At 24.5% G+C, this 14394-nt stretch overlaps 1 protein-coding gene across 3 annotated transcripts; it reads left to right on the forward strand.

The window, feature by feature from the left end:
* The first annotated feature begins 3192 nt into the window (after positions 1 to 3192).
* On the forward strand, positions 3193 to 12393 carry LOC132921442 (amyloid protein-binding protein 2). Of its 3 annotated transcripts, none has more exons than XM_060984480.1 (13): positions 3193 to 3246; positions 4064 to 4207; positions 4279 to 4467; positions 7237 to 7344; positions 7449 to 7572; positions 7635 to 7770; positions 7847 to 8018; positions 8082 to 8336; positions 8407 to 8531; positions 8616 to 8779; positions 10187 to 10371; positions 10431 to 10596; positions 10680 to 12393. In XM_060984480.1, exons 1-13 carry the CDS (start codon positions 3208 to 3210, stop codon positions 10925 to 10927), a joined length of 2055 nt encoding a protein of 684 aa, XP_060840463.1. In that variant the 5' UTR covers positions 3193 to 3207; the 3' UTR covers positions 10928 to 12393. The 3 variants fall into 3 exon arrangements, with proteins under 3 accessions (XP_060840463.1, XP_060840464.1, XP_060840465.1); XM_060984481.1 differs by having other exon boundaries at positions 8616 to 8746; XM_060984482.1 differs by lacking the exons at positions 3193 to 3246; positions 4064 to 4207 and adding an exon at positions 5771 to 5848 and having other exon boundaries at positions 4331 to 4467.
* The last annotated feature ends 2001 nt before the right edge of the window (positions 12394 to 14394 follow it).

Below are 14394 nucleotides of genomic sequence, written 5' to 3' on the forward strand. Positions count from 1 at the left end.
ATTTAAATAGGTAGACATCTGCTTAGTTTTTAAATTGGCTTAATTAATAATTTATTAATCAGTTATTGTTACTTGTTAGATAATATATTATTTGTAATTATGTATTTTAAAAGATAAAGGAAATAACTTTATATTGCCTATCCAAAACGCCGTCCTATATAAATAATAATATAATAATAGCAAGTTATTCGTATAAACTATAAAATATAAATATAAATATCGATGTAACAAAATTTTCACTATTTTCAACAAATTAACTAAAATTAGATTTTAAAATCATATTTAGATGATTGTTCCTTTATAGTTTATATATAAAATTACAAAATAAAATATATTTACTAATCGGTGTTTTCAAAAATCAGTGTTACGTTAATTGTAATACAATGCCCAAACATTGTGTACAATGTCTAAGATGTTTGGGCAAAGTAAATAATACATATGTAAGTATACCTTAATACCTTTATACAATGTATTATAAAATATTTAGGTACCTACCTATAAACCTATATTTCTAAAATCCTAAAATGTATGTAAATAGTCAACAACTACAGAACAAGTCACAACTCCCAATAATAACTAAAATGTTATTTATCATAGATAGGTACCTTATCATGTATTTAAATTTATTTCTCGAGATATTCTTGCAATAACAACGACCCAAGATTTAACTTAAAACTATTTATCTTCTACTATCTTGTATGCGTAATGCGTAAATGCATATAATAAAAAATAATAATATGAATTTTAATCATGCAAAATATCTTATATCCATCTTGTTTTTTTATAAACGATTTAAGTAAATATTAGCAAAACAGATATTCTAATGTGATTTCAAGACGCGCGTAAGTGCTTGACGTATTGTTCATGTTAAGTTTGTATTTTAGATTAATAATAACATAATCATAAAGACTCTTGCAATGCCTATATAAAAAAGTTAATCAAATATTTAAATCTAAAAACTTTACAAATTTACAGTACGATTATAAATAATTTTATGTTATTTTAACAACTATTCAGTTGTAAGTATAATTTATATAACTCGTTTAAGTATAAAATATCAATCTGAATAGTATATGAAATTTTAGTAATTAATTTATCAGTGTTAAAAATATGTTTAATTGTTTCTTAAAGATAATAATAGTTATAATGATAAATTGATAACCCTAAATGGCCTAAATTAATAATAACTGAAATAGATGAAATTATTATTTATTAAATATTATTGTATGGTAAACAAAATATAAAAAATATATTTTAAAGTATGTAATTCTATTAAGCATTTACCTGATAGCGTTCGCATATATTATACACTATACAGTATAATAAAATGTGAACGAAAACAAAATAATATAATATACTGTAGGTATATCAAGTTAAATAAAATAAAATATAAATATATGCTGTATGGTAACTATAATGAATCATGGTTTATTTACCAAGTTGTTAGACTCAAATCATTGGTGTAAATGGTATAATGGTATTTTTTCATATTAAATGTAATATAATAAATAATTACGTTTTTATAATAATAATGGCATTTTATGTTACTACTTACATTAATACAATATAATAGATAGGTACCTATGCAGTTATGTACCTATACGCCATAGTTATGTATAAATTAATATTACATTTTTGTTTTTTCTAAATCAGCTCTTGTTATTGATTATTATTTATTATATAAGAATGGACAACAGTTATTTTAAATTAGCAGACAGCAGTACAAACGTCAAAACAGAAAGAATAAAAACGATCACAATTTGTTTGGAAACAGTAAATAAAGTTCAACTTCTATAACTATGTAAATATGTTTTCCGAGGTCATTTACATTTTTAAATTAAAATCATTTTTTTTTCATAGATGATAGGACATATTGAACGATTTTAGTATTCAGATAAAAACAATAATTAAATATTTATCCCATTTATACGTTATGTAGGTTATAATGGTTAGCATAATGTACCTTTATACATTATACTATTTATTGTATTTATTGTGTTATTGGCATATCGCTATTGGTTTTATAAATCTTTATACATATTATGCAACATGCCAACATGCAACAGTTATTGTTTGCACAAGTAGTTATTATATTTACCGGCAATGGCACACAATTTCACTTTATTTTGAGAATTTATTTTTCTTCACTTATTTCAAATTATAATTTATATTTTACGTGCGAGAATTATATTATTTCCGTGTCTTAGCCCAGTTAGCCTGTATCTATTTACCATATTTATATTTTAAATAATATGTACTTCCATAACAATATAACATTATAAATTTATAACTGCAATTGTATAATTATTAATTGTATAATATATACATTGTGCATACCTATAGGTACTGTATACATATATATGTATAAACATATGTATACCAATAACTGTCAAGTGCAAATCACATAAATGATAAATAATAAATATTAATATTTAATAGATTTAACCTTATCGATGCTTTTTAAACCGCCAATCGTGCACATTAATAATAAAGAATAATAATACAATTGGCTATTTTCGCTTGTCTATGATTGACGTGTATTGCGTTCTCATCGTGTAGTAGGTACACATATATCTACCATACATCCATACGTATTATATTATTTGTAGGTATTAATTAAATTTATGGTTTTTAAGTATGACGATTTTCAGTAAATTCTTCGATATTTTATTTCTTGAACATATTTATTATTTCTAATACTTCAATCATACATTCCTCAATCTTCAATGCTATTAAATAAAACTGGATACGGCCCTCGGGTCCTGTCAAGATAGTTGTGATTATTATCTGTTGATTAAAAATAAACGCTTTTTTAAATATAATAATAAGTACCTAACTATTATATTATTGTATTTATTCATTTTTTATTGATCATATCAACATTTTGGTAACTATAAACAATAAACATAAAGTTATTAGTCACATACCTAATAATTGTTTTGTGATAATACCTATAAGTTATAACCATTTCTTAGTAAACTGTTTTGTGTACAGACGTCATTGTATAAAATTCTATAAAATTAAATTTGTGTGTACTGTGTAGGTATTTGTATATTTGTTAACATTCAAAACGTCGTTAAATAAGAATAAAAATAATTGATTTTTAGCTTTGCTAACGAAAGTAGTAGCATTGATTATTAATTAATAATTTTATAAAGTGTTTAAATTTTAAAATCAATGGTAAGTACCTGACAACTACTTGTATCCATGCAACATTGCAACTATACCCAGCGCCGGATACGCAAGGTAGGTTCGCCGTATCGGTGTTTACCGAGTTTTAGGATTACTGACGAAATGACGTTTGATAACAACTACAGCTACTGTACGATTGAATAATTCAATTTAATATATTTTTTTTCAATGTCTGTACTAATTTATCATTATTATAAAAAAATAAATTCACGAGTTTACGTCCAAATACAGTCCATGCCCCCCCATATTTTGAGCGGCCCGCCGATATTTTTTCAGTAGCTTGCCGGCCTAGTAATAAGTAATAACACTACTAAAATATAATTACAGTCCTACCAGACAGATATTTAAATTTCCATTCAGTACAATAACTGCAGACTGCAGACATCGGACGGTATTCAATATTTATTGCTATTAAAATAAATTTTTTCAGCACCAAAAGATTACTCTGTCTGCAGTCTGTAGGTCTGTTACTTTACGTATCTAAACTTTAGTTAATTGTCACCATAGGGCATAGACTTTTATTGGTTCAAAGCAGCTGCGAAGAATCACACTGTAAAAATAAACTATACAAGACACATTGTTATCAACGTTACTGATAACAGTGTCACGGTGATAACACAAGATTTAAGACATTAAAACATTAGACAATTAAATAATTCCAGATGGGAATTCTTTGATGTCGAATTACTTTTAATTCTTAGTTCTAAGTTGTAGTCTAGTCGCAGATAAGTGAAAATAATATACAAACCAATTTTAAATGAAGTCTTGGTCAAACTGACATAATAATATACTAGTTTGTTTCACTGTCAGTTATAATTGAATGTGGTGCACCTCTAATATAATACAGTAGAGATATATTTTTATTCTCTAGATAATTATGAGTAATTCTAGTCCTAATGTTGAGTCACTTTACAATAAGTCATTAAATCAGTTATGCTATTCTATGAACGAAGACATCCTGTTAAATGTGATGAAGTGGTTACCACCATCAATCAGTTTGCAAATCGTATGGAAGGTTAGAAATACTTTTGTAAAAGAAATAACATTTTGCCAATATTAAAAATGTTAATTTATTTTTTTTTGTAGGTCTTACGTGTAAATGATGGTAGTGAAAAATTTATTTATAATCATATGCTCCCAGATAGTGAACTATCTTCAATTAATCGAGGACGTGAAATTGCTCAAATGTCATTACACAATTCAGGCTATACAGCACCCGTCTCTTATAGACAGATGAGCTCTGAAACACATGAAGGATTTGCCACCATACAACAAGTAACTAATCCATATTTTTATAGTACCTATTTAATTATTACAGCGTTATATGAATATATGTTATAAATTAGGTCAGTATAAGATAATTTGTGAAATAAAAGCACCAAATCATAAAAACTTAAAATATTAATATATCATCATCAATGAATATTAAATTAAAAAAAAAAGTATAAACAAAATACAAATATTTGTGTTTGGCCTATTTAATTATATGCATGGTTTCACTCAAGAGAAAAGTTTTTTTTTAGATAACACATTTATAAACCAAATTTAAAGTATCTAATAAATAATAATTATTTAATATTACTTACTTATTGTTAGTCGCACTATAATCAAAATAACAGCACTTAATTAATATCTTTCTATATTTTTTCATTAGATATTTAAGACTACATACCTTTTAATCGGATCATTATTATACAATTTTATGTTATATAAATAATTAGGTAAATTGACACTTTGTACTGTTTATTGTTTGATTTGCAGCTTACTGATTCTTTGTAGGATGAAAATAAATTGGTATTAATGGTAGTGAACACTGTACAGTAAAAATAAATTAGAAAATATATGTTAAGGGATGGGATAAGAAACCTTTATCCTAAAAAAATTCACAAAGCTGTACATATCATGAAAATAAAACAATAACAAATACACAATTAGATGAAATAATTTACCATACATTTAACATTTTAATTTATGTACAACTTACATTTGACAATGAATGATTCAAAAATTCATAATGCTTGTCTATTTCACGAAAATAAAATTATAACAAAATTAATTAAATTTCTAAGTTTATATATAACTTATAATTGTTCACACAAACTCATAATTTTTAAAAACCAATAATTTTAAATATTTTTAATACATATACTATTATATTACCTTATGATATTAATAACTATTTATTTATTTTTATTAAAAATCTACAATTAAATTATAAGATTACCTGTATCTACCTTTTTAAATGTGTAATAATAAATTATGTGACATGTATAAAAAATTGTCCATCATATTCATTATTTTTATCACCTATAGTAGTACAAACTGTCCCCAATTTTCATTTAATCTATGTGGCCATACAAAGTGCTCTACACCAAAATAATTATAAAAATAATAAAATATATTGGCTTACAATTATTATTATATCGATAAATACTAAAATATAAGCATAAAATTATCAAAATGTATTAATAATACATATTTTTTATACAAAACCTAGTTTAAAATAAATATTATTTTGTAAATACCAATATGCAATATTTTCTTAAATGATATGAAACTTAAGTTTAAACTTTCACAGATGGCCAGTTTCCTTTTGTGTATGAGCGTCACTGTTTGGATCCACTAAATTATATTTCTGATTGACCGTACTATGTTTGTAAGTCGTAACATAGAGTAATATTAATATTACATTATGATTTGACACTGATTTCTCTTAATGTTATAAGATTGAAATCAATTTTCGTAATAATAAACCTGAAGCATATAATATATTTTTATTATCTGCATTAAAGTATTTTCAGATTGATCCTGAATATACATTCTAGGAAATATTCATTACTATTCTGGTAAATTTTTCCAAACAATTATTGTTGCAGTATTATATAGTCAGAGTTATTTTTTCATCTGTTAACAGGAGATCAACGAGTGGTGGGAAAATTTTTTTTTAGTTAAATGTGAGGAGCATTTTACATGAATACCATAATTATTATACATGTATTATATTATGTAAAATAAACATTTGCCATAATTTACTATATTTTCTATATTTACTTTTTACCCTGTTAAAATGTAGTCAATTAGCTTAGGGCTTATTCACACATCAAAATTATTAAAAATTTAATTTGGAAAACTAAAAGAAAACTTCCTAATAGAATAAACAATAATTTATTTACTTTTATGTATAATATGTAATTTATGTTAATATAAATGTTCACTTAATAAATAATATTGTACAAATATTTGTTCGATGGGATTTTTAAAATGTATTATATCGAAAGATTCAATGCTCATAAACAAATATTTCATTGAATCAATACAAATAGTACACCCATGAAAATATTATGTAGTTAAAACTTTTCATACTTAAACTGTTGTTCATAAAAATTTGACATATACTGTTCTTGATAGTTTAAATAATACAGTTGGATATTGTCATTTATCACTTAACCTAATTATTTTATTTCCTGATAACTTGAAGTAAGGTTGATGTCTTTAACTCAACAATTTTAAATATTTTAAGTTATAATAAAAAAAAAATCTCTCTTATTAATCTCAAAATAAAACAAAATAAAAAATGATCTATAGTAAAATAACTTTAATTTCCAGAAACATGTTAATAATGGTCTGTTCTTAAAATATATGGTTAAAATTTAAGTTATTTTTCCAATAAAGCATTAATATTAATATAATTTTGTTTGTAATTATTGTAATTTAAATTTTTTGATTAAATTTAGATTTATTTCTTCAAATTAAAGTAGCTAACTTGTATTAATTTTGTTACAAAACTTGTACAACAAAAGTCAAAAACTCAATAATATAGATTTTATCTGCAGAATTTGTAAATATAAACTAACAATATAACTTGTCTTTATGATTGATTAATTATTAAATATGTTTAACTGAATTTAAAAAATATATGTGATTTATTGGTAATTTTTTAGTGTTTTGTTTTTAATTTAACAACAATTGTGTGATGTCTTAAGAATAATTTTAGAACTGAAGTGTAATACTTATTGTTAATATAATTTTATTTTTTATTTTTAGACTAAATTTGTTGATCATTTCAATTTTTCTAATCATTTTGATTTAAATTTGTTTTCAAAATTTGTGGATGTCACCAACTATCGAAGTGAACTGTTTACTATTTTCCAGGTAATATTTGAATAAAACAATCAAAACATTTAGAAGAAGTGATATTCACAATATCATGTCAGTTATATAATTTATTATATATTACCATTTATAATATTTTTTAGATTTGTGTACAAATGAATGGTTTTCAATTTCCCAAACAATTAGCTGATGAATGGATAAAAATAGATATACAAGATAACAATGACAATGTATATGTTCATCATATTGATCAAGGTCTCAAATTAGGTTTGTAAAATAATTTTTTTTCAATTTTGAAAATCAATTGAATTTATATGATTGAAAAATAGGAATTTTTCTTGGGGATGCCGGCTGGTTCAGTGAATGTGCTCTAGTCTTATCACACACATATCAAATAATTACTACAAAATGGGTGTGTCATGACCAAAATTTAAAACTTGTCAAAATTATTCAATGCTTAACCAAGTTAAAAAAATCTTGATTTTTTAAAATTATTTAGTTTCAAATAATAGTTGATTTAACAAAAACATATTTTCTCTAGGTGGTTATTAGTAGTGTCAAATTACCATAATTTTGATGAAGCTAAAGTAGTTTTACAACATATGCTACAAACTATTGGTATCATCGAAAAATTAGAAGAAAGAACATTGTGCATAGCGTATGCCTATGTAGCGGTTTCACAATATTACTATGTATTAATGGAATTTAATGAGGTTTGTCACTTAGTTTGTTGAAATTTAATATTTAATATTTTTAATATAAATGTAATATATTAGGCTTGGTCATGGGCAGTGAAAGCTGTCTATGAACTTCGGGATAAGAGTGCTGATATTTTAAAACTGTTGGTAATAAGTCATGCTGTTAGAGTTTGTTCTGTTTTGAACAAACTGAGCACAGCGAGAAAATTGCTTAATCAATTGCACACATACGAAAAAGAAATTGATCAAAACATTCATGTTGATATGTTATTGAATGAAGCATGCTACTCATTGAAAGCAGATTTAGCAAAAGATAGCATTAACAGTTACTATGTAAGAATTGTTTGTTGTGAAATTACTATAAAAGAATAATATTAATTAAATTAGCATTGTTACACTATAGATCGCATTAGATTCTAGAAGAAATTTATTTGGTTATTACAATTTACACACTGCAATTGTTTTTGTTGATTATGCATATGCTCGATATGTTTGCGATTATTCAACAACTGACTTCAATGAAGCTATGTAAGTCATAAAAAATTATTCAACTGTTGTGTAATGGTATAGTAAGATATTATAACTTTTTGTAACAATTATGACTACCTTTAGGCGAAGTATATTACAAGGTATATTTATCATGGAAAAAATTGGTTTACCAAATGATAATATGTTATTAGTAAATGCTGGACGAATAAAGGCATTGATACTAGAAGAAAAAGCATTAGACATAATGGACAGAGGTATTGATATTTACATTCATGATGGCATCCGAGGTTTGTGCATTTATAATTTGTTTATCATTTCATTGTTTATTTATTACTTTATTATTTATTTATCTTTTGTCTACTTAATAATTAAAAGGACGTTATAGTTAACCTACATGTGTATTGTGTTGTCTCTGTCTTACAAGCGTACATCATAACAAATTTGTATACAGCAGAACACATTTTTTTGTGATGTTAGCTTTAAGTAAATTTACCTATAATCAAATTTAAAGGTAAGAATATTATGTAAAAAATGTCATATGCTTTTATTGATATTAATATATTATGGTTTTAAAGTGAGTTATAACTATGTAAAATACTACAAATTTAAAATTAATTTTAAAATTATATCAATTAAAGCATATGATATTTCCTAAATAATATTCTTAGCTTTAAATTTGATAATAGGTAAATTTACTTTAATATTAAAGCTAACATCACAAAATGTGTTCTGCTAAACGCAAATTTGCTATAATGTACATTAGTAAAACAGAGACAACACATGCAGGTATAACATCCTCTTAATATAATATCTTCAGAGAGGTAAATGAAAAATAAGTAACTGAAGTATAAAACACTAAATCTATAAATGTGTAGATAAAAAAACTAACAGCCATTTGTTACCCAAACAGATTTAACCATCTGGAAGCTTACCGTGTATATTGATTCACCTCTGAGTATATAAGCTTACCATCGATTATTTTTCTTATTATTAATAGACTACAAGGTGTCTTAAAGCTATGTTATCAAATTAGTAATTAGTATCATTTTTACTATGTATAATATTCTCTATTTACAAATTTAATGAATTAAAATTAAAATATAATGATCTTTTTGACCTTTATTACTACTAAGTGTCTACGACTAAGGGTTACTATAATATCTCCACTCTAATTTCATATATACTTATTAACTAGTTATTATTGATAGTGCTGTGGTCTAAAACAACTACTTTTAGTTAGTGCGCAGTACTGCGCACTCATATTCTCTTGGCAAATGGAGTATACTCCATCGGTATTCTCTACTGCATTGGAAACGAAAATAGATAGAGACAAATACTTAGTCATTTAAATTAGTAATTATTTATCATGATTAAATTATCAGAAAGCATTCTATTATTGGCGATTTTGCATTATGAGCAAAGAGGTAACCGTTCGTGATCGGCAAAAGTATCAGCCCATTAGACTACTCTCGCCGACCATGGACAGTTATCTCGTTACTTATAACGCAAAATTGTCAATAATATTTAGTTATTAGTAAATAAGTTCAATTTTTTTAAAAACCTCAAGAAAATATACAAATTTAAAAAAATATATTTTCATAAGTTTAATATAAATTTAAATAGTTAATGCAGCATTATTTAGATAGTTTAATTATGATTATAGTGGTTTTAAGGATAAAATTACATTGTTTCAGATTTACAAGCAGATGGAATAAAGCGATTGTTGGAAAGAATGAAGAAGAACATGTTAAATGAAGCTGAAGCCCTTCATTTAAAAGCATTACAAGTTTCTTTACAAGCAGTTGGAGTGAAAGCCCTGCTTACGGCAAAATCATACTGTAATTTAGGAAGACTTTATCAAAGCCAGGAAAAATTTACGGTATTATTTAAATTATTTTTCTTTTAAATTACTTATTTTTAAAATCTTAATGTTTATAGCAATCCGAAAAAATGCATTTAAAAGCTATTGAAATCAAAGAATCAATTTTAGGTAAAGATAACCCAGAAGTTGCTCTATCTTTAGGTCACTTAGCTAGTTTGTACACATATCAATTAAAAAAATATGAAGAAGCAGAAGTACTTTATTTGCGTTCAAAAACGATATGTAAGTTACAATAAATTAAACCAAATCTTATTATTTGAATAAAAGTATCAAATTATATAAGAAACCAAATTATTTTAATGTAGATGAAACTACCTATGGTCGACAGTATACAGGATTACTGTATGATTTCCAAGGATTGGTAGAAGTTTATCGAGAACTAAATAATACTGAAAAGTATAATCAATATACTGAAAATATATTAAGGTTTCATGAAACACGTGAAGCTTGGTTACATGAGGTGCACACTGCAACTGATGAAAACTGTACTAAAGATGACTTAAGTTTAGAAAAGTTTAAATGCATACTGAATGAATGCGCTTGTGACAAGTAGTAAATTTAAATAGAAAATTAATTAGAAAACTAAAATTAAAAATTGATATATAAATATAATATTTATTAATATTTAATTTTGTGTTTATAAAAGTAATATCAATGATATTTTATTCAGTGTTCAATTATACATTTTTATCATGTTAATATTGCTTGTGCATAACTATTATTTTTTAAATGAATAGTAATACAAAGTTGTATTTATTTGTTTATGATATTAGATAATTGTAAATTTTTATTTTTTATTTTTATTATTAATTATTATTTGATAATCAAATTAATATCTTGTATAAATATGCTTGTGTCATTACTTAACCTGAGAGATAACATTTACCTGAGATCCTAATGAGTAATTTTTAATAAGGCCCATGACAAGTATATTTATTGATTGTACTACCTATATTTTTTTATATTTATCCTATAGTAATATTTTTAAATATTTATGTTAGTGTTTGTTTTACAAACATACAAATGTTCTATATTGTTGAATTTCATTGATGCATATATATATTTTTTTTTAATAACATTTATGTAGTTATTAACAAATTTAAAAAGTATAGTAGAAATATTTTTAATTTAGTCATACTTAGTCAAGTGCAAACTTTATGCAGTTTCCAATTGGTTGAACAAATTAAAGTAATTCTACATATTTTTAAAAAAAAATGCAGTTTTTAAAGAACATGTTTATAATTTTAAAAATGATTTTTTTTTTTACATTTTATTTTGTATAATTTTAGTATTAATAATTAACTGAGATATTTAATGTTATTATTTAAATAAGTAAGATTATAAATAAGCAATAATGCATATATTATTTGACAGTTAATTTTGTCAAAAGGACTACACTTGCATGCTAGTTGCATACTTGCATAGTATAATTTATATTATTATTTATGGATAAGAATTATTTATGTACTCACTACCTAAGATATTTTTAGAAAAAATGTGTTTTTCTAATTACATAAAAATTAATTTAAAACAGTGGTTCTTAACCTTTTTTGGTTCAGTGCCCCTTTATCGTAATAACTAACTGCTAACGCCTTCCTTGTGCAAAATAAAATTTTCTTCCTATAAATATATACATATATTTATTTATTTATTTATTCATTCATCAGTATACTAAATTAAAGTAAAACTCTTATTTTAAGAAGATAGTAATGATTATATTTTACTCCACTAAACAAAATAATTTTACTTTACTATACAAAAATATTATTATAAAGTATTATTTTTAATCTCCGAGTTCAAAAAAGCTCACCGCCCCCGCAACACCCCCTTCAAAATTATCGCCCCCAGGAGAGACCGAAATGCCCCCAAGGGGGCAATACAGTGAATACCACCCCCGTTAAGAACCACTGATTTAAAAGTACCTAACTAATTGTTTGATTTTTTTTTTTTTATGAATTGTATTTAAAATATATAGTTTATAATAAATTATTATAATATGCAATTATGTTAAAATGTAAATAGTTGATTTATTTAGTAGGTATCTTTAACACGAGTCTAAATATTTCATAACTTATAAATTATAATACAATGGATATCATCAATGTTCGCTTTATTCACCTACAACATTATAACTAGGGCTGGGATTTTAATGTCCTTAAAAATCAAGAAAAATTACCTTAAAAAAATGCAAAAATGACTTAGAAAACTCAAAAAATTCATTAAAAAATTTTCTTCAAAATGTATTTAAAATAGCATAAAATTTAAAAAAATTACATTACATGTACATAATTATTTTATTTTACTTCATATATTAATAATATAATAATAAATAAATAATTATTCTTTATTGTTACACTGAATCACGAGAAAGTGCTTCAGGTTTTCAAATAGAAAAAATGACACAAAACATGATAATTGAGTACGATAAAAAAAAAAAAAATTTAAAAACTTTAATACTTTTTGATGTGACGAGTTGGGGAAATGTTTTAATTGTCAACATGTAACATAATATTATATGCGATGAATTCGCAGAATTAGACTAAAAAATGTAAAAATATGTCCTTTAAAATGCACATTAACCTCGTTAACCAGTATATAGTGAAGCCAAAAAATAAATTTGGTATACTTACGTGTAGGAATAGGCCGAATAGGGACCAGCCTATTTGAGTCCAAAAGCGGTGACTAGGTACTGTAAGTTTATTTATTAAAACTCATCTTACTGTAATTTTGTTTGTCAATCTTTCTGATCATTTGTTGTATTCAGTCGATTCATTGTTTGGAGAGCGGAATTTTTAAGAAATTTTTTTTCGAGTACAATTTTAAACTGGCACTAAATAATTGAGTAATCAAGGATTACAGTTTATTATGCATTGATACAAAGGTACCAGCATTATTTGACGTCATACAATCAAATTAAAACTCGTAGTCTCATAGGTAAGTACTTTAATAATAGGTATATATTAAATATACGGTGGCGTATTCACAAGGGGGCATCGCCCCTCCAAATTCCAATGGAGTAAGGACTAATAAATGTGCGTGTTATAGGTAATTATCTACTTTTATTAAAGGCATTAAAAACTGTTTTCAGGTTTTTACTGTTATTATTTGGTTTTTTCGTTTTCAACACTTGGGTTAATTATGATTTTTAAATAAAAGGACTAATTTTAATACCTAATTATTTAATTCTCTTATATTTTAAGGAATTATTATAAGTGACGTTTGATACTATATTATAAATTACAAGTTAGGTATACTAATTATTGTATAGCTGAGTTAAACGTTAAACAATATTTTTTTTTCATTTTTCAAATTAAATACCTGTATAATATTTTTTCAATAAGTTTATGATAGATTTTGTTTCAGGTAAAATTCTTGTTATTTAAGTTATAGCCCCGCAGCTGCGTAAGCTGAGAGAAAAAGATATCGTTTTGCACCTCAGTTCTAAGTTCTAATTTATTGCATAGGTAAGTAAAACAAAACCATCAAAACCTTTATTTTTATTTAAAAAGTGTGTTTGAACATTATATTTCTCGGTGTATTTTATGTATTAGGTACCTATCTATTTACGAATAGTCATTAGTCAATAGTCACTATAAATATTCTAATAATATAAATTATAAATTATAGGTCAATTCAAACTTAAACTTATATACATATTAAAACATGAATAGTACTATAATAGTAGTACCTTATAGTACCTACTATGGCTACTAAACTTAATATATTTACAATAATTTTACAATTTTACAAAACTTTTAGGACGGATATACGTAATGTAGAGTTAACACGTATAGATATATTATTATATAGATTTATTATTGTTAACTTATTTGATGGTTAGAAGGGCGTCGCTTACTCCGCAACTACCTATATTTTTAGGTACGATACCTTGGTAAAAAAAAACATTTATTTAATTTTTCACCCTCTCCTCAAAAAAACAAATTACGCCACTGATTATAATGATTGCTGCACAAAGATTCTACCAACTGGCAACTAAATTTACTTTTTATTAATTTATTT

The sequence above is a fragment of the Rhopalosiphum padi genome, chromosome 2 (assembly GCF_020882245.1).
Source record: "Rhopalosiphum padi isolate XX-2018 chromosome 2, ASM2088224v1, whole genome shotgun sequence".
NCBI classification, from domain to species: Eukaryota; Metazoa; Arthropoda; class Insecta; order Hemiptera; family Aphididae; genus Rhopalosiphum; species Rhopalosiphum padi.